Source organism: Acanthopagrus latus, chromosome 7 (genome assembly GCF_904848185.1).
Source record: "Acanthopagrus latus isolate v.2019 chromosome 7, fAcaLat1.1, whole genome shotgun sequence".
Lineage (NCBI taxonomy): Eukaryota > Metazoa > Chordata > Actinopteri > Spariformes > Sparidae > Acanthopagrus > Acanthopagrus latus.
The window spans coordinates 8,545,135-8,567,646 of record NC_051045.1 but is presented as its reverse complement, the minus strand read 5'-3'; the positions used below and the strand labels follow the sequence as shown (position 1 = coordinate 8,567,646).

Here is a 22,512-nt window from a genome sequence, read left to right as displayed (position 1 = left end):
CGTTCATTCCGGCTTTCTCTCTCCTCTCCGCTCAACACTCGCCTCTCCCTTCCTCCCTCCCTCCCTCCCTCCCCACCCTCCCTCCTCCCTCACCATCCATCCACCTTCTAAGCCTCTCCTGCTCCCTCCTCTCCTTTTCATCAGTCGTTTTATTTTCCACAGTCCACAGTGTTTTTGATTCATTTTTATCTCTCCCATTTTCATTTATCACATAGGAGATTTTTTTTGTTTCCCCAGCTCTTTAAATGTAATTTTCTGGCAATTACGGGCGCCATTTATGAAATGAGTTTTTATCATATCTGCTCATGTGTATGTTCAAATGTGCAAATTCATATGTAGCATACATACATACAATAACAAAACTTTTTTGTCCCTTGACATTCTGTCAGCAATATTGTACATAGATGCAATAACTGGTGTGTGGGCTTGTGTGCATGTCAGTGTATCTGTCTACATGCATGCATCATTATTTTAGTGACAGTGACATTACCAGGGGACCAGTGTCGACACACAATGCAGAACAAGCTTAGCACCCCCTTGGGCTTAAACAAATGACTCATTCTCTCTTCACATCTAAATGCGCAATAGAAATCCACAAAAGTCTGTTGCTGCCTTTTATTTCAGCACCATCAACAAAAAAAAAAAAATACACATCAACCCGACAACCCGAAAAAAAAGAGAACAAAACAAAAAAGGGAACTCAAACAGAAGCAGCGTTGAAAATCTACCAAAATTGAAGAAACGCAGGGGAACAAAAAAAAAAAACAGGAGGACACAGAAGCGAGCATCTATTCAGATTACTGTGAAAAGAACAAGGTGAACACGGATGCATCAGCCGGAGTGATGTGGAATACAATACAAATGCAAATTGACGGGGAGAAGGCAGATAGAAGGCCGGAAGTTATGACTAACAAAACTTACGAGACAAGACCACTGATGAGGAGACTTTTATCTGCATTAGAATTTCCTCTGTTGCCCACAGCAGAAGGGTTAAACCTGTTTCCTGTGTTAAACTCCTCTTTAGCAACCTTTCATGTAAAATATCAAACCTTTCAATATCACTCTGAGGAGAGCACAGTTGCACACCCTGTATAATTCTATACAAACACTTAACCATTCTCTTTGAACTTTGCAGCTCCACTCATTATACCTCCTTTGAAGAGTGAATGCTGGAGCAATGCTACATTTTGATTCTGCAGTTATTAAATGTGACACAGCAGCAAATTACATCTAAACCTCTGTGTTGCTGGTTAATAATACATAGACTAAGAGCAGCAGCCAGCAGAATAAACAGTCAAGCAAAAAGGGAGATAAAGGTAGCCGATGAGCGAGACGCTTGAGTGTAACAAGTTCATCCCGCTGCACACGTCAATAGACAAATATTTTTGCAGATGAGGCAGAAAAGCTTGTGTGGAATTGTGGGACCAGCTGAATTGCCTTTTTGAGTCGAAGGAGATAATGTCACTGGATGATTCCTCCTCAATGCTCTTGCCCCTTCGTGTATAGTAGTATCCTAAACACCGGCACTGCACTCGCTATCTGAAGGATATTAAAAGAACCAAGTGTTCCAGAGCCAGCAGGGGAAAGAAGCGATGATTCTGCCAAGGCCTTACAGAACCCGAAGAAAACTGCTGCTCTTGACATAGGGGTCTGCCTTCTCTACAGGAATGGCCCTCACATTAATGGAGACTATAGGAGCAAGCAGCTTTTTTCAAAGGGAAGAAGCAGATGGAGGCAAGAAGAAGGAAAGAGAGAAGAAAAGGAAGAGGATAAAGACAGATGGGGAGCAAGGGAAATTTGCAGATTCGGTAAAAAGGCGAATCCTGAAGGGATATCCGAGGCATTTCAAGCAATCTATACAATGCATTTACACGTTTTTTTGAGGAATAGAAAACCACTATTTGACTTGACTCAATACTCAGACCTCAGCTGACAGTGTGGTCCTGGCCTGGAGACAGAAATGCCCCAGAAATGTGTGAAACAGCCAAAAGCGGGTTGTAGATCATTAAACAGAGATTTTGCAAAAAAAAAAACAACTTGCACCTTGACATGAAGGAGGTGAGAATATGACTGATGCTGAAACTACTTGCTTTCCTTTGAACTGCTACCTTTAAATTCAAGTGAATCAACTGAACCCCAGCAATGGTTTGAGGTCTAGACCAGAGTGGGCCTTTGAGTGCAAAACACTGCACACTGTCTCACTTGGTGGTGTTTTCTGAGTAATACGAATCTCTGTAGAGTATTCTGGCCTGGATCTGAGGAATGGTAGCAGGCAGCAGAAGCCTTGGTGAACGTTGCTCATTAACATAAAACCCAGGCCTTATGTTGCCCAGGGATCTGCATTTCGCTCACGAGACCAAACAAAAAAGGAGAATTCACACTCTTAGAGCAAACCATGGAGTCACGTAAAGCCTGCTCACTGCCTGCAGCTCTCTGTTTTCTTCACCCTTTCTACAAACCTCTCGCCCCTGCTTTGCATATCTGGTGTTGGTTCTGCTGTACGCTTCCCATGCGGGTTACATGTATCAAACGCTGGCAAACGCACTTGATTTGGTGCACCAGCAGTATTAATAAGGATAATGAGTGACATGTGAAGGACTGGGAAGCATTCCTGTTATTTGTCTCTAAAGATTTTCTCTGTGCCAAGTGTCCCCACAGGATGAAAACATTCATATGGCTTCAAGTCATCTTTGCTCCCTCATTTTATCGTGCTCCATTAGACTTCTGATTTTCTATTTACCACAGGAACAATGACAAAGGTGTTTGCAGCTGCTGGACAGTTCTTCCCACTTCAATGGAACCCAGGAGGGAGGAGGGGCGCTACAGTAGTGGGCTCCATAAAACCATAAAAGTCTTTAAATGGAAGTCAAAGTCCTCAGGTTTTGCAAAAATATCTGATATTTCTCAGGCCGTCTTCTTGGGGAAATTTCGACAATAAAGAAGGTGACCCCTGTGGAGATGCCTCACCATGACAACATTTCAACATGTGACAACATGTGGTAAATTAAATTATGGAGGCTGTCAGTAATGCACAGCTTTTTCGACAGGTCCTTTTTACTCTCCCTCCCCACAGCAACCTTTCCAAAATTAGCCCCCTCGAAACCCGGCTGCTGGATTGAAATGGTGATAGCGGGGTCAGCATGAAAGGCAGGCTGAGGGCTTAACAGAGGCTGAGTGATTGGGCAATTGTGAGAAATAAGAGAGGAAAACTAATTACTGCGGTCTTTAAGGAAAACCATGGTTAAAGTGGACGCTCCCATTGCTGGGGGTAAGGCGTTCATGTGGGAAGGCTTTGGTTCAGTTGCTAATAACAACATAACAACCCCCATTAAGCCATTATGCCGGGGTGAGGATCACTGCTTTAATCTTCTGTGCAGGGTGAAAAAAAAACAAAAAAAACGGAGAAATCACACAATAACCAGAGTGGATATTCGCCTCCATAACCTACCTCCCATGCATGGCAACATCTCAAGCTAAATGCTGCAATTTCTATTTAAAGGCCTTAGTCATGATTGTATTTGTATCCACTGTGATTTGCTCATTATTAGAGTATGATGCTTTTCCTATTCTCTCTTTGCAGGTTCCCTCATATTAGCATTAATGAACTAGATAACCTGCAGACACTAAATATACACTTCCTGTGCCAGTGCAACCACACACTGATGAAGACTGTATGCAAATACTAAATACTGCTGAAGAACACAATAAGCTGTGTGTAGTAAATACTGGTGGTACTTTCGTGGTAGTATACAGTATAAAACTGTCACATGAATTCATTTTGCAGTATGCCAGGTATGTTTGAGTAAATGTCTCAAAGACGACTGACAATGACGATTACTCCATTCTACGCAATTTGTCATAGATTTAATGAAATGTCAAAATTCAAAATACAGTTGCAGAAGCTGTCTGCATCGTTGGGTAATGTGGACGGGTGAGTCCTATTGGCCTGCTGGATAGCTGTCTATCTCTTCTAATTGAGCGTCTCAACTCCGAAAAATGCAAATTTTTTATTCATCATCAATTTGAATAAAAATACCAATATTAGAAATCTACATTGTTGATCGAGTTTTGTTCTCCTGACTGGCTGTTGTGACTGTCCCAGCATGCTGCATTGTGGGACACATCCTGCAAATATTGCTTTTGTTTGCATGCAACAAAAACCAGTGCATACTGCTAGAATAGTAGCTGGTTTGAAAATACATTACATTATAGTAATGCACAATACAAGTATGCTGCTATATGTGAGAGCAGAAGGTTAGGAGTTATAACCATGGTAACAGTTCTATAAAATATCACACACAGATTGGTCTTAACTCCTCCACAATCAGGTAATTCAAAAAGGAAGAGCTCGCTGTAGGAGCTCCAAGGCAAGGAAAAAAATATTGAATAACAAAGCAGGCTCCAGGAGAAGAGAGAAGACAATGGAAACAGTAATCGATTTACTGTCTTTACAGAGCAGGCAGCTGACTGTTGTTTAAAAGACAGCCTATAAGTTTGAATAAAAATGGAAAACAAACTTTTTTTTTTTTTGCTTTGGGCATTGCCTGTATCAGTAATCTGATCTTAATTTCACAGTTGACTTGGAGCAGGGGCAAGAGGGAAAGCATGCATAGTGTCACCTCCTCTCAGAAACAGGGGTTTGTTTAGTGCCCTCTCACATCTGGCCTCACAATCTGGTGATATCAGCCACTGCATCTGTAAATCATTGCTACGGCTGCTACTGAATACACACACAGCCACCCAAAGCAACTCTATTTCACAGATATGCCACTAGTTTGATTATAACTTACCAATGCAACCCACTGAGATTGCAATAAAATTAAGAAACGTCATTTGTTCCCACCATTTTTCTAACTAGCAGACAAAAAAGTATAAATATAAAGCTTTGCCACAAGAGGGTTCAGGTATAAATGTGCTTTGATGGACAAAAAATATTTGATTTGCTGCAAAGGGAGAGGCCAGACTACTAATAAGATGAGGAGTTAAATGTTGAAGGTCATGTGATATTGAAAGCCAATGCAGTGTAGCATCCCGCGCGCATCCACTAGCATCCACTCCATTACAACATTAGCAACTAATGTTTTGACATTTGTCTTCATTATTATCAATGAACAGAGGCGATTGAGCCACCAGCATGCTCCATTACCTTCCTTCATTGCACAGTTGCACAGTTGAAATCACACATTAGGGTGGATCCAACATGAAATGACAAGTTACGGGGGCTAAGGACGCAGCCGCTGATTATTTAGGTGTCGATGGGTGAGAGGGCTGGGTGAAGGGATGGTGGGGTGGAGCTGAGGCAGGAATGGGAGTTAGGGAATTGGTCGAGAACTGTATTGGCATTAAAGTCTTGGGAGCATGGGGCCGCAGAGCAGCACGGCACACCTTAAGAAGAGAAGCTCATTTCAATCGGTATAATTAGCCTGTGGTAATGAAATAAGTCAGAGGCACTGCCACCTTCACTTAAGAGAAATCGATCTGTGTTTGAGGGAGTTTATTAAAGCTTAGGAATAATGGGGAGAAAGGATAGAAGGGGTGGAGGAGTGGAGGAGATGGGGGGGTTGAGCTGACATTAACAGCTAATCAGATAAGAAGAGGTGGTAGCGTTGGGGTAGACGCCTGACAAGAAGCAGAACGCAGATCAGTTGGAGTTTGTCAAAGCAGATGTGTCTGAGGTCTCTGCTATTTCACAGCAAGAAGCCAGGGGATGCTAGAGCTATGTGAGACCTACAGCCTGAATTAAGATGACATCACTCTGTGTGAGAATAAAGCCAATCAAAACCTGGTGTGGCTGACGATCCTGACTCAGAGACAGCCACTGGACATCTTCAGTGTGGTTTCAAGGATCCCGATGGAGGTTCAGCCATGGCCATGAGCTGGCAAACAACTTGAGCTTGGTACAAGCAGGGTGTGGTGAGATAATCACTGATGGACATCTCTCCTCAGGTGCCCCAAACGCATGCTGGTTGCTGGGGGTGCTGCTTGCTCATTTATCCAGCCGTCTGGCCAGCTCACCTGGAGTGATGGGGGAGACGTCAGGAAGGCAGGCTGCTATTTCACGGCCTGTTAAGCGCTAATGCCGCAACATGCCCTGCGCTCCAATTTTAGGGAACAGGGAGCATTACCGCCCAACTCAAGGTTCTGTCCGTCTGGACTGTGGGCTTAGAGGGTAGTAAAGGGGTGGGGGGGCAGTTAGGTGAAAAAGAGATGGGAGTAGTTCAGGACAATGACTAATCAAGTGAAAGAATTAAAAGACTAAGCAATGAAAGACACAGAGAGACACGTGAAGAGAGTAAAAGGTGGAGACAGCGAGAGGGAGGGAGAAAGAGCGTAGAGCTTTGGTTTACACGGACTGCTGAGCCAGCACTGCGGAGCAGACAGGACAGCAGCAGCACACGCTGACATCTACTCCTGCCACGCTAGGCTGCCTCTTGCAGGCCCCAGAAGGCCCCTCACTCCCGGACTTAAAGCCTCTCCCCCGCCGGAGCCACTGAACATCACTAGCCTGAACCACCCACAACACTTGTCCTCTCTGTGCACTAAACCTGGCCCGTGTAATAACCATAGGACCTCTATTAAGCACTGGATGGCTGGGGAATCAGAGCATCTACAGGCCAGCATGAGTGACACTCCTGTAAAACAAGGGGGGCTATGCTCGAGTTCTGTCAATTCTTTGTGTTCTGCCTTATGAAGGTATGATATGAATTATGTATTTAAATGAATCTTTCTTTTTCTCTTTCTAAACAGAGTACTACGCCGAAATTGATAGCTCTTTATCCTCTCCTGAGGTCTTGTACTTTCACTGAGCAGAAGGCAAGGGCCAAGTCATTTGTATGTGCTTACAGTAAACATGACTGTGCAAGATGGGTCATGGATCCCAACACAGGCTTGTTACAGCAGTGATGGATCACTCGTGTCAGTCTTGATGGGTGAGGTGGTTAAAGGACATGACTCAGGTCTTCCAAGACTGCAAAGATGTGAATGCACACTCAAAAACACAACAAAGACAACGTGTGCCCTGTATTTTGATGTACAGCATGGGAAATAGCAGTTATGATCCAATTTCTATCAATTTTTTAATGTTTCTTTGCAGTCCTCAATCAGTTTTTCCTGTGCTTGCTCTCTTTCCACTATACTTACCTTCACACCTTGTACTGGCTCTGCTGCTCATACTGCAATTAGCTCTGGTAAACAACTGGTTACAACTTATACAAGCTCACAGAATGAAATCACTGGATTACAGTTACACTTTGTACCAATGGCTCAGGGAAGATCCCTCAGTCTTTATGTATATGACTCATTTTGCCTCAGTCCATCCTTTATCGCAATGCTGTTGTGTACTCAACGCTGCATACTATAGGTTTAGTAATTCGATAACTTCATCTCAGCCTCTGACCGCTTAGAGCTACTGATGGATGTAAAATACTGTAATAGTCACCAGCGCATTACTTAATGTTGAAGTCAAAATTCGACTAAAGTGTGAAGAAAAAACTCAAACAGCCAAGGGTTGGATGATAAACAAATCTGCCTGCTTTCTATTTCTAGCATTGTTGTTACTGTTTGGGAAAATGCACATCTTTTGATGCCGTGGCAAGTCAACAGGACCACACGGCATATACAGAACAATGTGCAGCATAAGAAAGTGCATCCTGAGCGCTGTCCTGGATTCAAGAGTCTTTTAGTCTTTTATTTCACGTGACTCCTCACTAAGAGCCAGTTTCTTCAGCTCTGGCTCGCCAGGAAATATATTTTCTTCATGTTATTCTTATATAGCTGGGACTTCTGGTCACAGAGGTCTGGGTATTTTTATATATAGCAGTATGTTTCTCATCGTCCATCGTGACAGCTACAAGACCACAGAAGAACACGTGCTATATGGACGAGGGGAGTAGTAAAGATGCAGTAGCTGTGATGTGCCATTTGAGAGAGTGGCTCTCTTTTTCTGGAGCATTGACCAGCATTGATGCTGGAAAATAGGACAGCTGCATACAGTACAGTATGCTGTTGGAGGGAGTACTTCTGCATGTGCTGTAGTGGGCCTAAATGATAAAGCAGACAGCAGAAGTCGGGTCGATATGCGGACACTCTCAACAGACATCTGTTGGCTCTTTTCTTGTAAATGTTCTGTGTAAGACAAATGTTTATCTAAAACCTATAGCTTAGAACTGGTTTGGGGGAATAGCTAATTCCTGCAATGAACTTTGCAGGCCATGTTTACCAGAGCAGAGCGAATTACAACATATCATAGCCAAATGTCCCTGGAGGCAGTCAAGATGCCACCTTTCTCTATTACTTGAGGCAGGAAATCCACATATGGGCAATAGTAGTTGAACCTGGGTGGAGTTAAGACAGTCAAAAGGGGCACTACAGATTAGTGTGACAATGTAAAAGACCTGTAAACCCATCTCAAAACAATTAAATTAAAAACTGACCATAGTGTATGACCCTATCCTGTTGTTGAAACATAAACCTTTAGATTAGTTTGAGGTTTTCCTGTCAACTGAGGTAGTAAGTGCTTCTTAATTTACCTCTGTTTTGCTTCCCAACAAACATCTTGGGCAATTGCCACTTGGATACAACAGACTAAAAGTGCTTGAAATGCTGGTCCTGCTCCTTTTTCGGGAAACCAGAAAAAAGGGGCAAAATCACTTCGGAATCCCAGTCTGTACAGATTTCCTTGTATTCAATGGGAAAGGGCAAAGATCAAGTTTACACACTGAACATTAGTGTAAATAATCACAATCCACATGTCAACATAACTGTCAAGTTGACTAACTAAACATTCTGTAAAGCCAGGACTGTCAGAAACAGGAGAAATATGTAACAGTCCAGAAGGATGGATGTGCGTAGTCCCATCAGGTTATCAGGCCTCTGCAGGACTTGAGATGACACTGAGCTGGCTAGGCAAAGGAAGAGGCCATTTTCTTGGAGTGACAAATATCTGGAGGAGTACAAACAGAGAGCAGAGCCCCTGTTGGGAGAATGCCTGAGCTTTGTCTTTGTCACACTGTGTGACATAGACTCACAGCACCACTCCCTGAGGCGCCCAGTTATGTGTACATGTGCGTGAATTGTGTGCAGGTGTTTGTGTGCGTGCATGTGCGCACACACCAATGGGAGACCAAATTCACCCACCCTCACATCTCTGCTCCATCTCAACTCCTGCGCTTATGGCATCTGTTCTTGTGACACAATAACAGTGCTGGACACAAACTTCAGTACAATTGAGAGCAAAGGATATGAAGGAGTTCGGAGCTTAGACTTGCCTGTTCTCATATATGGGCGTGCTGATAAATCAGCGGGGGTGCCAACACTGCATTGCCAACACCTCAGGTGGAGCAAGATTGAGCCTAGGTGAGCCAAGGACAGATACAACTGGGCCTTTTATGGCAGAGGCTGGTATGGGGAGTGACTTGGAGTGAGGTAAGGGAACGCTGGCTCCACAGCACTGCTTTGAGCCAGCAAGATTAATGTAGGCTCTCTGGAGCAAAGGCAACATCCAGAGCCTTAATAAGGTACAAACAATCGGTTCCACTCGACTGGCTTCCCAGGGAAAACTATTGTTGTGCCGCATTGTTTCTTGGTAAGGCTCCTTGGAGACACGGGCTGACTGCAGCATGTGACTGTCTCCATTACAGCCAGGGGAGAGCTCTATGTAGACCTGTGTTTGTCTGTGTCAGGGTGAAGGTTGGCTCTCAGCCGCCCCACACCCACCCCCGCCCCGCCGCTTTCCACATTCACTCCCTCCAAATTCAAACTCTTGTAAGCGCACTCACCTCAACTCCCTGTACTTTCAGCTTCATGTGATCCTCCCGTGTGGTCTTCCCGTCTTTCCTCTTCTTCCAACAGTAGCCATCCTTTCTGTACTTCACCTTCTTCCTATTGTACAATATCATCGACCCATTCTGCGGCCTGGATCCGTGGAGACAGGACAGAGCGAGGGAGAGCAAAAGAGAGAAAGATGAAATGAGATGAGAAGAATTTTTAGGCAAAGCTACAGCACAGCTAAGGGACTCATTTTAGAGATGTACAAAGAGGGCCGACACGAGTCTGCGCCAGGCAGAAAATGCACCAGTGACTTAGATGACAAGACTTCTTTATGGTGTTTTTCAGCATTGGTATGCACAGTTTGACAATGAACAAAGCACCCTTCAGCATACATTTCTCGCAATGAGGAGTGCGTGTGCTCCGAGCAGCTGAAGTGACACTCCTCACGGAGTAAATTACATGAAGGCCAGTGTGTAAGGCAAGCAGAAATGGGGGGCGGGGGTGGGTTCTGTCCTTATCTCTCATTCATCCAACTTAAATGAGTTGTGGTGGTGGAAGTCCCTCGGGGTAAGAGAAGATCCTCCCTCACACTCCATTCATAATTCATTCTCCCTCCACCAGACCACAGCCTGTAGGCTCATAATGATATAATGTAACTATTTGATGATAATCTGCCTTTCCACTTCGATTTGTAATACAGGCATTTGGCACTCAGTGTTAAACATTAACAGAAAGTGTAGCATAAAACATTTATGACTTACTCAACAATTAGTGAGCAGTTGGACATAGTTTTGTATGCATGTACTTGTGTGTATTGTGTGAAGTGGCCACGTATCATCAGTATGAATCCATACGCCACACTGCACATCAGTTTCCAACACACTTTTGCACTCTTCCAACACACACACACACACACACACACACACACACACACACACACACACACACACACACACACACACACACACACACACACACACACACACACACACACACACACACACACACAGCTGCTATGATTTGGAGCTCTCCCAAATGAGAACAGGTTTGCCTGAGTGTTTGGTGCCTCACAGTGAACGAGTGGGAAAGCCGCCTGCCCAAGCTGCTGAGGAAGCAGTGTAACTGTTGAGGGGGGCTTAACCATCCAGTCAGCTGGTGAGCCTTGTTAGCCGTGTGCTCACTGCTCACATGCATGGACACAATACACACACACACACACACACACACACAAACAAGCATAAAAACAAGAACATGAAAAACTGGAAGAAGTCTCATCAAAGCAAAGAACAAAAGCCGGGCTGATTGGTGTCGTCTGTAACAATATTCAAAATGAGGAAACCCAACTGTTGTTTTTTGAGTTGTTTTGTTGTTTGTTGTAATTTTTTTCTCACGAGGTCTATTTATAACGTTGCATGCATCATTTTGCAGGGCTGCCTATGGGGGCCAGGGCACATGTTTATCTTGGTATCACTCATCAATCATTTTCCCGGCCGGATCTCAGGGGCCAGTGGAGAGGGAGGAGAAGGGGGAGGTGGGGTCCCTGCAGTCCCCCCTCTGTGGCCCCTGACAGCACCTTCTAATGAGAGACGCCACTCACACACTGACGTGCTCACTCCTTTCTGATCTCCCTTCTTCCCTTTCCTCCTCCCTTTCTCCCTCGCTACAGCCTCTCTTCTTGCCGTCAGTCAACTCAAGCTGTGCACTAGGGAATGTTTTTGTCTCCTCCCTCGCTCCAAATCTTCTTCTGCTTTCTCTCTCCCCCTCGTTTCATCTGTTTCAGGATCCCTCACCTCCACTATCCCACACCTCCCTCTCTCCGGCTGTCCTCTCCTCATTCACTGCCCTCTCTTGTTTCGTACTCAGCATACTTTGCGGAAAACAACCATTAAACAGACATTTTTATTGGTCAGTTTGAAAAGTGGAACTGCTCAATGGCTGTACGGGATATACAAGAAGAATAAATTGTGATCTACTTTACAGCATCTGTAATGTCACCCATCGTGGAGGTGTGATCATAAACGGCACTCATGAACTGAGAACTTTGCAGATTTGCTGAAATCTCAACATGTACTTGTACAGATTTGCATCCTAAATGTCACCTGAAGGACGCTCATTTGACATGCCAACATCAGCACTTGGTATCAATCAAACACCGGAATGGCCCTCTCTCTAAAGGCGTGATCCTATTATTTGTTTCAGTATCATTCTGGGTTTTGTCCTTCAAAAGATACAAGGAGTGTGTGCTTCTTAAAATGTAGCACTGCTTGAGACAAAAAGATGGGTGCAGATGAGATAAGGCAGAAAATCAAATGACACGGGGCTATCTGATCTCCTCCCGAGCACTGGAAATTGGGGTGAGGCTTCGGTGTCAGAGGCTCCACGCCGTATTTATCGGCTCTGCGCAAAAACTTATTCGCTCAGCTATTTTTGAGGGACTGTTAGGTGGATGCTATTTTCAATTCAAGGCACTTGGACCCAGAGGAGAGAGCCTAGGCACTCACACTGGAGTAGGTCTGAGGCATAGGCCAGCCTAAAATGCACGCTTTGGCAATATAATGTGTCTCCTCTCCCTCCCGCTGTCTCTCTCTCTCTCTCTCTCCCTCCCTCACACTCATCTCCTACCAGTGTATACTTAGGCGCTTCAATTAATCTTATCAGAATTATACATATTTATACATGAGGGGGAAAAGCTAACTGCTCTGTTATCAAAGAAGCGTGACAGGAGGCCCTCTGTCTCAGATGCCTAAATGTGGCAGATTAATATGGAAATAAAGGCCTCTGACAAAGTGCACACAAGCTCCACAGCTGCCTCGCTTCTCTTTGGAGTTTGCAGCGATAATAAGCTTTACCCTCAGGGTGGTGTTAGGCCTTGTCCAGTCCTTTAGGAATCATTCATTTACCCAGGTAATGGCATTCGCTCAATCAGATTTGTTCATTTGAAAAAGCGGAGGGAGGATGGGGGGTTTATGAGGTTGGTGACGTGTTCAGCATGGGTAACAAAGGCAAAGCAGGGGAGCCCTGGCCCGCAGGCAGGGAGAACACCCTGACAGGCTCAGCCTCACTGTCTAAAGGCCTATAGGCACATTTACACCAAAATTAGCATGTATGTGTAGGTGGTAAGTTCTAAAAAATAGGTGATGGACACCTTTCTCATTGCAAGTAGATGAGTTTGTCTTTCTGTTTTTTGGTTTTTTTTTTTTTGGTCACATTCAAGAATGCTCTGAAAAACAAAACAAAACAAGGAACAGTAGCAAGCAGCAGCTCATATTCCTTATCAGATCAAATTTTAAACTTAAAGGTTGGAAGCAATAACATTCTAGATTCGACACATCGTTTTCTCATGGAGCTGATGATTGGAAGTAGAAGAGAGTGAGACATCTTGCGTCTTCCTCATTCAAACTTAGCACTGACTGACTGTTTGAGGGCTGCTGGTGTTTTTGACCCAGGAGTAAATGTCTATTGTACACATTCAAATTAAAGACATAAGCCATGTTAGTGGGTGTCGTGGGTGATGTTTTTTTTCCAGTGTGAAAGACTAGGTGAGCTGAAACAAAAGAAGACAGAGAGAGACAAATTCTCCTCCTTCAGCTGCATTGAGCATGTAGAACATAACAAAACCAAACATGTTCTTGGCAACTTTAAGCTATTCCAAGAGTAAAAAAAACAAACAAAAAAAACACACATTTGTCCTCAGTATATTACTTATAATACATGAAATAAGCTATTATTGTATTACCGGACTCGAAACTACTCAACTATATCAAGTGTACTCAAGTGTAAGACAAGCATTCAGCATTTTAATTATTGGTACTTCAGCTTATAATAGTAAAAATTTGGTGCTGCCGGATGTATTCTTCTCAAAAGGGATACAGAGATTGAAATATTTTGGAGTCGATGTAGCAGTAATAGCTGGGCTCTAGTCTCCCTCCCCCCGTCTTCTCTCTACCCTATTCCCCATGATGCCCTGGGTTTGATTAATACCATACATGCTGTTTTTCTCCCCAGCAAGCTCAACTGGCAGTGCAGCCAGGAGGCGAGGGGAGTATAGCAGAGTATAGGAGAGTGTAGGAGAGGAGAGGAGAGGAGAGGAAAGGAGAGGAGAGGAGAGGAAAGGAGAGGTGAGGTGAGGAGAGGAGAGGAGAGGAGAGGAGAGGAGAGGAGAGGAGAGGAGAGGAGAGGAGAGGAGAGGAGAGGAGAGACTTTGAAGATCGGACGGTGAGCTGGTTTGGGGCCTGAAGTGGCTGCAGAGGGAGGCAACACCTGCTGTTCTCAATTACCCATCAGAGCCTTCAGCCATCACAGCCTTTACTCCACTGTGTCAACAGCCACACTCACACCTACTACTCATCCAGACACACACACACACACACACACACACACACACACACACACACACACACACACACATTAAGTATAAATATGCAGTACAAATATGCCCCTGAGCACTCACACACATGCATCACACGCATACACACTAAGTTTGTGGTAACCCTGTTGCTCCAACCAGGGAGAACATTAATAGCACAACGAGTGACAGAACATCAATAACACACTGATGCTGGTCATTACTGGTTCTGTCAATCACAGGTAAAACATAGGTCACATGTGTTACGACACATGGGTGCGAGCAAACACACTCACACACACACATACACATCTGGAGCTGTCGACACTGAGCAGAGGTGTCTAAATGTGTAATGTAATTATGCTTCAAGCAACGGCACTCTATTAGATGGCACATCATCTTTGAGCTGGTGTGAGCAGAAAGGTGCCGGCACCGCATCGGGAGCTCCTATCTGGACGCATCACGTGCAATTGATGACTCGCAGATAAGCCGCTCCCTTCAGCCCTGCCAAAGAATGCATCAGGAAGTGGGGCGTTCGCTAAAACTACTTTAAATGTAAATCTGCCACGGCCTCAGGATTGAGATTCATTGTCTGCGCTGCTCTGAACCCCTCCAACTCCCCCGCCAGTGTTCGTATGTCGAGACGCCGCAGGTCGCGTACCTCTTTGACTGCCAATGAGGCCTTGGCGCCTGGTCACTGTCATGCCCACAGTTTTTACTACTCTCGTCCTCAGCCCTCACCTATGAATGCTTAATTATGTATGGTAATTAATGGAGTAAGGGGCATTGTGTTGGGTCAGTCAGCTGGAACAAGTTATGCAACATCTTTAAAATCATGTCACATCCTCCCTTTCTCGCCATAACATGTTGATCTTTATTTTCCCCCCTCCCAGTAGTCTGGTTAAACAGTCACGGTCATCTCTGAGAGAAAACGCTGGTCGTGGCAACTGGACCATAAATTTAAGTCTTAATATGATACCATGTATCTCAAAGCCTGTACAGATGGAGCAGTGTTTGTTTACCCAATGTGTTCGACTAAATACAGCAATAATGATGAGAGGCTAGCTGGGCCCCTGGAGTTGTAATTCAGGATAGGGAGACAGATCGTGTGCCTCCCCTCATCCTCTCTATCTATACTGCCGCCGACTGCCACAGAACTCAGGCCTCAGCCCACTGCCCTCCAGCACAAAACAGATGTTCCCCACGCACTTATCTGAATGAAAAAATCACAGACAATTTACAAAGAATATAAATTACTGTTGTAGCTAGACATCAATGTCTCTGTCCCTATAAGACCTTGTAAAGAGGATAAGGGTGAATTGGTGTGGGAGGGTGGGTGGATTGTTGGGAGACAACATAAGGCGGCGGATGGGAGCAGCAGGGGAGGAGGGTGGTGCTGCTCTTATCTGGTCCACAGCAGCCCGGCAGAATGAGAGAGAGGCTGGTGACTGGCGGTGATGCTGCGCTGATAGCACTAAGCCGGTTTCATGCACATTTCAGGGAGGCTGCCATCACTACTCAGACTTAAAGCTCTCAGCTGCCGCCAGTGGATGAAGTTGGGACGCTATTTACAAATAGCCATGTTGTTCACTAGTTACACTGCTCCATTCTCTGTGTCAACACATACACACATAGCCGTGGGGGCTAATGTGCAGCTTTGATGTACAGCTTAGGTGACACAGAATTTGAATTTCAGAGCTTGTAAGGTTTTGGCTGTGAAGACATTTCTTATTGACTTGAAATGCATACCGTCACCGTGTGTGTGCGCGTGTGTGCGTGCGTGTGTGTGTGTGTTGGTGCATAAAATATGTTTAACTGGTTTGAAATGATGATGACTTTCAACTGCTTGCTCAAAAGGCTTCCACATTATATTTGTGGTGAATGCTATTTTCAGCCTTTAGTCAGTATGCATATGCTTACTTGGAAATAGCGTCTACAGAGACGATGATTCATACCTCACATCCTCCCCGCTAATCTTCACAAATCATCCGTGGTGTGTCTCAGTACGTTGTAAATAAAGGTGCCATCAGAAAGAAGCCTCTCTGCGGCCCAGCTCCTGCTGACAGCTACATGCTGTGTGCATCGAGCATGTGTAGACTTAAGTCCTGTAGCACTGCCTTATTATGACAATTTGTAAAGAGGACGCTTTTGTACATTCAATAATGCATGGGCAGCAGGGAATTGCACACAGCGTTATTTTATGTCATGGGGTAAAGTTGCTGTTTTATCAGCTTACGTTCTTCCGTGGTAAGGAAATACTAATGCAATTAAATCCAAGTCGAAACAGACTGCAGCAAGAAAAGGTCAGGTTTTCATTATTGGTAACAACAAACTTGCTCTCTATTAAACCAAGAAACAGGAGAATTCAGCCACCTAGTTAATGATGTGGCCATGCATTTTCAAGAACCCAATTCAGAGCAGATGATCAAAGATTTGTATCTTTTTTTTTCCTGGTGTCCTGTTGATGCTACATTCAGCAAACACCATGAACTTCTTTTATTGACAGGATTCAATAGAACAAATCAAATAAAAGCCAGCATGTAAAAAGAAAGCAGAAGGACGGGTCAGAGGAAGACAGTTATAAGAAAGAGGATCAAAACCTTGATTATAAAGACGGGACCATGAAGGGTAAAACCTTGATCCTGCCTGTACTTGCAAAGGTTGTGAATATGCCAATTTTTTCTTTTCTTCCCTAACATGATACACTCACTACATGTACACAGTTAAGACATTACCCTCAAATTATTTAAAAATGTTGCACCATCATAGAAGATGACACAAGGACTGGAAAGTCCACCTGAAGTGAGGACGGTTGTCTGTCTCTCCGGAGATCAGGACAGGGACACGATTGGACAAGGACAGGCTCCCCTCTTGCCTCATGCCAGACCGAGCTTATGGATCACCTGGACGTGGCCCTCTGTCTCTCTCCTTCAGAGCAGTCAGTGCCACCACAGTGCAACTGACCTTCCCCTATTGATCCCCCAGTGACAGAGCACAGCTAAGGCCAGCTATTGAACCACTTATGATTAATTCACAAATCCTGCTTTGTCCACAAAAAAGGTAAAAGAACAAAGCACAAGCACTAGGAACAAGTGGAAAGGAAGACAGATAAAGACCAAGTGAGGTCAAAACCACGCCTCTTTCTAAAGTCACAAAGAAGTTAAGAGTCAGAATTGGTGCTCATAAGCTGACCAAGTTAAAAAACACATCTGAGTCCCTTCTGTCACAGAAAAACATCAGCACAGAGATGGAGGGGACAGGGGTCGGGTTGAAAGGAAGGATTGAGAAAAAAGTGGGAAAAGGGAAAGAGAGAGAAAGACAGGAAAACAGAGAGAAAGAAAAGAAGAAGCTATTCTTCCTCTCCCGTCTCCTATTCCTTGGTCCTATTTTAGTCATGAGGATAGACCAGTGAGGGCGAGAGTTTGAAATTGAGCTGTAACTCTATCTGTGTGCTGGAGCGAATCAGAAAGTCTATCCCACCTTTCACCTGGGAATCACAGCTCTCTCTGTGCCCTGTCTGGTCACCATACCAACCACAGCCAGGAATCATGGGATTAATTGGAGCCCAGGGCTCAGCGGCAGCTCAGGCACAGATAGAGAGTGAGGGGGAGAAGGACGGACATCAGCCACGGTCAAGTGATGGCGGCCATGCAGATCAAATCGAATTTCAGGCATTGCAGAGCTGATATGGTCTCGAGGTAGCACTAAACATATTGGAGTCCCAGCCACCTCCGCAGTAATGCTTGGATTGGATTCCGGGATGAAGTTCACAGCATAGCGTTGGTTTTTCGTCTCTGATCCCTGTGCGTGGTGTGGGGATTTCACACAAACACTGACACACTGTGATTCGCCTCCATAAACACAACCTGTGCCAGAATGTTGAGTGTACATAGTGTCAACAGAGGGGAGCCTTCTGTGTCGTTTATGGTCTTGTTTGAGATAAAAGCAAAAGAAAATGACAGGGGTGGTAACTACAAAGTCATGTCTGCCATTAAATTTAGTGGTGAAACAGAAAGACTCAAGCAGATTTCCTATTGCATTGTTTGTTTTCTATTTTTAGCACCTTTTTTATCAACATTCAACCAGGAGCTACTGCTGATTAATGAGCTATGTCCACAAGAAAGAAACAACATAAAGACAGTCAAAGGATATTTGGTTGGAGCAACAGCATAAAAGGCTAAGCAGTGGTGCACTGTACGCCACAGCATGCCAGTTTATTGGTTTCTTTCCCACAACAGCTCAATCACATGCTGATCACGCCTCTTTAGCGGTTGGCAATTAAAAGTGATGTCCACTGGAAATATTTTGCTTAAAGCAGTGGATTTTCGGCAATCAGTTAATATATTGACCATCAACCTGAGCTCTGACTTGCCTTTGAACCGCTGCAACAAAGCAGTGTGTGGGACAATCAGTATGATCCAGCTTTCGACAAAACAGATTAAAGCTGCTCAGCTGGCCAAAAGATCAGACTGTTGCTGTGTTGGGAGGCTTTCAACTGTGAATGTGTGCAACTGTGTCAGTGTGGAGCAAGGTATTCATAGAAAAGAGCATGCAGGCTCAGTGAATCTACTGTGCCCTGGTTAAACAAAGCAAAGAAAAAAAAATAGACAAAAGAAAAACATGACAGCTAACACTGTTTACTTGCCGACAATTAAAAGTAGTCCACGCTGTTTCTGTAGACGCAGTGGAGACAGGTAATATGTTGACCACTGACCATAAAGCAGCACTGTAAACAGATCTGTTGCAGACACTTTGGTGATGGATGGAGGGATGACCATCGAGGCATGGCCTGATACAAAGGCAATCTTCGTGTAACTGCTTGACTATGGTGGATGCAACTTAACACTTCTGAAGATGCACACAGCCGCCGCTGAATGTGACAGCATTTGTCACAAACAATGCAGATACAAGTAGCCTGGCGTTTTGTTTTTGTCCTTGTCTTCTGCTAGACTAAAGACAATTCTTACTGAAGAGTAAGGTTTTTATGGGGGCCTCATCATGCATGGTAGGATACCAGCTATATTCCAAAATATTATTACTTCTGACATGTTTTTGCTGATGTTATTCTGAGGGTGTAACTAATCTGTTTCCAATAGCAGAGTAAAGGCACACTGGTGGGGGAATAAAATGTATAAAAAGATTGACTGAAAGAAGAGATGAGACTGAGAGGGTGTGGATAGTATATGATGTTACGGGTGAGAGTGTTAGTCAAGTGGTCCCACAGGCTCCGTTGCTCTCTCACACTCAATTTCTCTGGGTATGTTTGTATATGATGACCCTTGACCTTGGCCCCTGGCATATGTCTGAGACCACTCAGCTCCATCTCTGATGCATCAGCTGGGGCCAGGACCTCACACACATACAAACACGCTCGGTGTGACTGAGCCAAGCAGAGGATAAGTCAATCCCGTTTCTCCTGGTTATACACACCAACACTGATAGGCTTTACACAATGAAGATGATAGACTGTATGTGCCCCGCTATGTTTATCTTCCCCCCTCAAGCTACAGACTCCCACTGTCATCTACATGCGCGTGTACACACACATTTGAATACACTCATAAAGTAGTCAGCAAGGCACACCTCTAATCATGGCCACCTCTGCCTTTTCATTTTCCAAGTTCAGTGGCCCATTGAGCTCCCACGCACTAAATCACATCAACACTCTCCCCTCCATAAATGATCCACACACACTAGCATTCCCTCTTCTCCTCTCTTCCCTTCATCCTTTTGTTTCTTAAAATCACATTCACACACACACATAAATATACAGAGAGAGAGAGAGACACACTCAAGCATGGCTGGCATGATAGTAGGTATAGCCTAATAAATCCCGCACAGCTTGGGGTGGACTAAACACAGATGCAATGAGCATCTAGCCATGCCTTCCAGAGACGGAAGAGGTGTAACCCTCCTATTTCAGAACTGTAAAATGTTTATCCTCAGGCTGGCAGAGAGCATGGCTTTTACACACTTCCTGCAGCAGCATTTCCAAACTACAGCGGCACGCAGGCCTGCCACACCAGCATAGCTGATTGACTATTTCCCCCATATTTGACACACCAGTGAGTCTGCTCATCAGTCACCTCAGCAAGTAGACTGTGAGAATTATGGGGGTGGGGTGGGGTGGGGGACAAAGCAACAGCCACAGCATGGCAAAGAGTTTGCTTCTGGCTCTGTGCCACATATGGGGCCTGGCAAAGGAAGAGGAAATGAAATCTATGTTTTCATTCATCAGTGTTGCATGTGTCGTTCTATACTGAACTTTTAAACTCATCAGTTGCTCGTATTTCTTTAAAATACTGAGGGGATTACTTTGATCAAAAGATGTTTAGGGGGAACGCGGGCTGAAGGGAGATCCACTGCTGTCATCCTGAGAGGCAGAATGTGTAAAAAATTGTTTCAAACATGGCACGCATTCCGGTTTCTGATCCAAGTCTGGTCCATATACTTCTTTGTGTTAGCATACCAGACCTGGATACATCTAGAACTAATCTCAGTAGGAACCTGTGATGTACACTACAAACTGCATAGGGAAATATCTATGTACATTGCTGAATGTTGTTCCTTTGTGAATGTATACTACTATACCTCTCAGGAAATTGGGTCATCCGTGATAAAACACAGAGTTAAGAAAGACAGTGGGTTTTATTTTTTAGAGGACCCCCCTCCTTATCGTCACCCACACACACACGCACATCAACACAAACATTGTCTGCTGCTCCTGCTGAGGCCCCACTGTCCGGCTCAGTGAAATTCTTGGAGGACAATAAGACACCACTCCGGCCAGCGTTGGCATTGTGATGAACTACTTCTGGAAGCAATCATGTGAATTTACATCATCCCTTGACATTTAGCCTCATACTCCACACACTATCAGTGCTGGGTGTCTTGTCTCTGTTGGGTTTCTGAGCGTGTCTGTATGCATGTGTGTGTGCACGTGGAATTAAATATCTTTCCCTGACATTTAGCCTAGCTGTCCACATGGCGCTCTGCAGGAAGCGGCAACGTGGGAATGCCAATCTTGAATCCTGCAACATATTATTTTTGTGTGTGTGTGTATTTGTGTGGGTGTCTATCTGCGTGTGCCTGTTTTTTGTGCAACCGTGTCAGAATCGGAATACACAGTTATTAAGGGGGAGGCCTGCCACTCATGTGTCTCCAGAGGGTGAGGAGACCAGACACCATATAGGAAGGAAAGAGAAGGGAAAAGGCAGACTGGAAGGAGAAACAGAGAGAAGCACAACTAATGAAGGAGAGTAAGGGAGTGGTTGAAGTGTCAAGGCACCCATTGTATTGCTGGGCAGGAGCAGTAAAGACAAGCTAGTGGCCTCTGCAACTTTAAGATTGCCATTAAACTCTCGCCTTACTCGTATTTATGGTTAGCTTTGTGTGTCAGAGGAGAAGGGGATCGTAAAGCGGGGCTTTGTCTGTCTGCCATCGATTTATTTCCTTCGTTAGGGTGATGACACTGCCTGCTTATGATGTCCTAGCACAGACTGTAATTACAGAGCACTTCTGTCTTTATTGATGTCACTTTGTTAGTTTAATTACGCTATATTGGGTTTTAGAGTCGTGGCAAGAGCAAAGCTATGATGTAGGGCAAAAATCATCAATGGAACATCCTCTTTTGAAGATGTCAGGGGCAGAGAGTTGGGAGATAATTATTTCATAGACAGACATCTAAAATAGACCCTGTGCATCTCAACATCTACAAAGGCAAAGAGAAGGTAATCTGAAATTTAATGACTATTCCGTCTGTGCTATGACCAAAGTCAGAGGGAGGAGGCTGTGAATGTGATGAGGGCCTTAATGGAAATGAAACACCTGGGTTCAACCTTGAGAGCGACTGTTTACGCGCCCAGTCCCCAGGTGCTGGGGTTGACTGAGAGTCGCGCAGTATGAGAACCATTGGTGTGTGTATGTGTGCGCGTCCGTGTGTGAGCACCAGTGTGTCTGCATACAGTGTATATATGATGGGATGGGACCCAGGGGGAAGCAGTGCCATGTGAAGGTGACCCTTGAGGCGAAGAGGAGGAGGGAGAGGCCACCTGCTTGCTGGCGGTGGCGGAATGAGGGTGACAGCCATCCACCTGTCTGAGAACACTCTCATTCCAGACCCCATCTGCCCACCCCCTTTGGGATATCTCCTCCCCAGGGGACCCTGTGACCCTCGCTGTCGTCCACTTGACCAGGCCTCCTGTCCACTGTCCCTACGGCCAGCTAAAACTGCCACTGCTCACCTCCGACCAGAGGCCATTCTGGGGCATTGTAATACAGTACAATACATTGGGGGCTGTGTAGCAGACGTTTGCAGTTTTACTGTTTCTCCTTTTCTTGTTTTAAAGTGATACAGGCCCCCAGGCCTTATGTGTCAGACTGCTATACGTCTCCTGGCT

General features: G+C 44.9%; 1 protein-coding gene across 4 annotated transcripts in view; it reads right to left on the bottom strand.

The window, feature by feature from the left end:
• The window catches only part of camta1a (calmodulin binding transcription activator 1a), a 287,515-nt gene that overhangs the window by 113,338 nt on the left and 151,665 nt on the right, over nucleotides 1-22,512 (bottom strand). For all 4 annotated transcript variants that reach the window (XM_037104951.1, XM_037104955.1, XM_037104953.1 and 1 more), the window contains one exon: nucleotides 9,777-9,912. In XM_037104951.1, coding sequence (XP_036960846.1) covers nucleotides 9,777-9,912 — 136 coding nt within the window. The remainder of the gene's footprint in view (nucleotides 1-9,776; nucleotides 9,913-22,512) is intronic.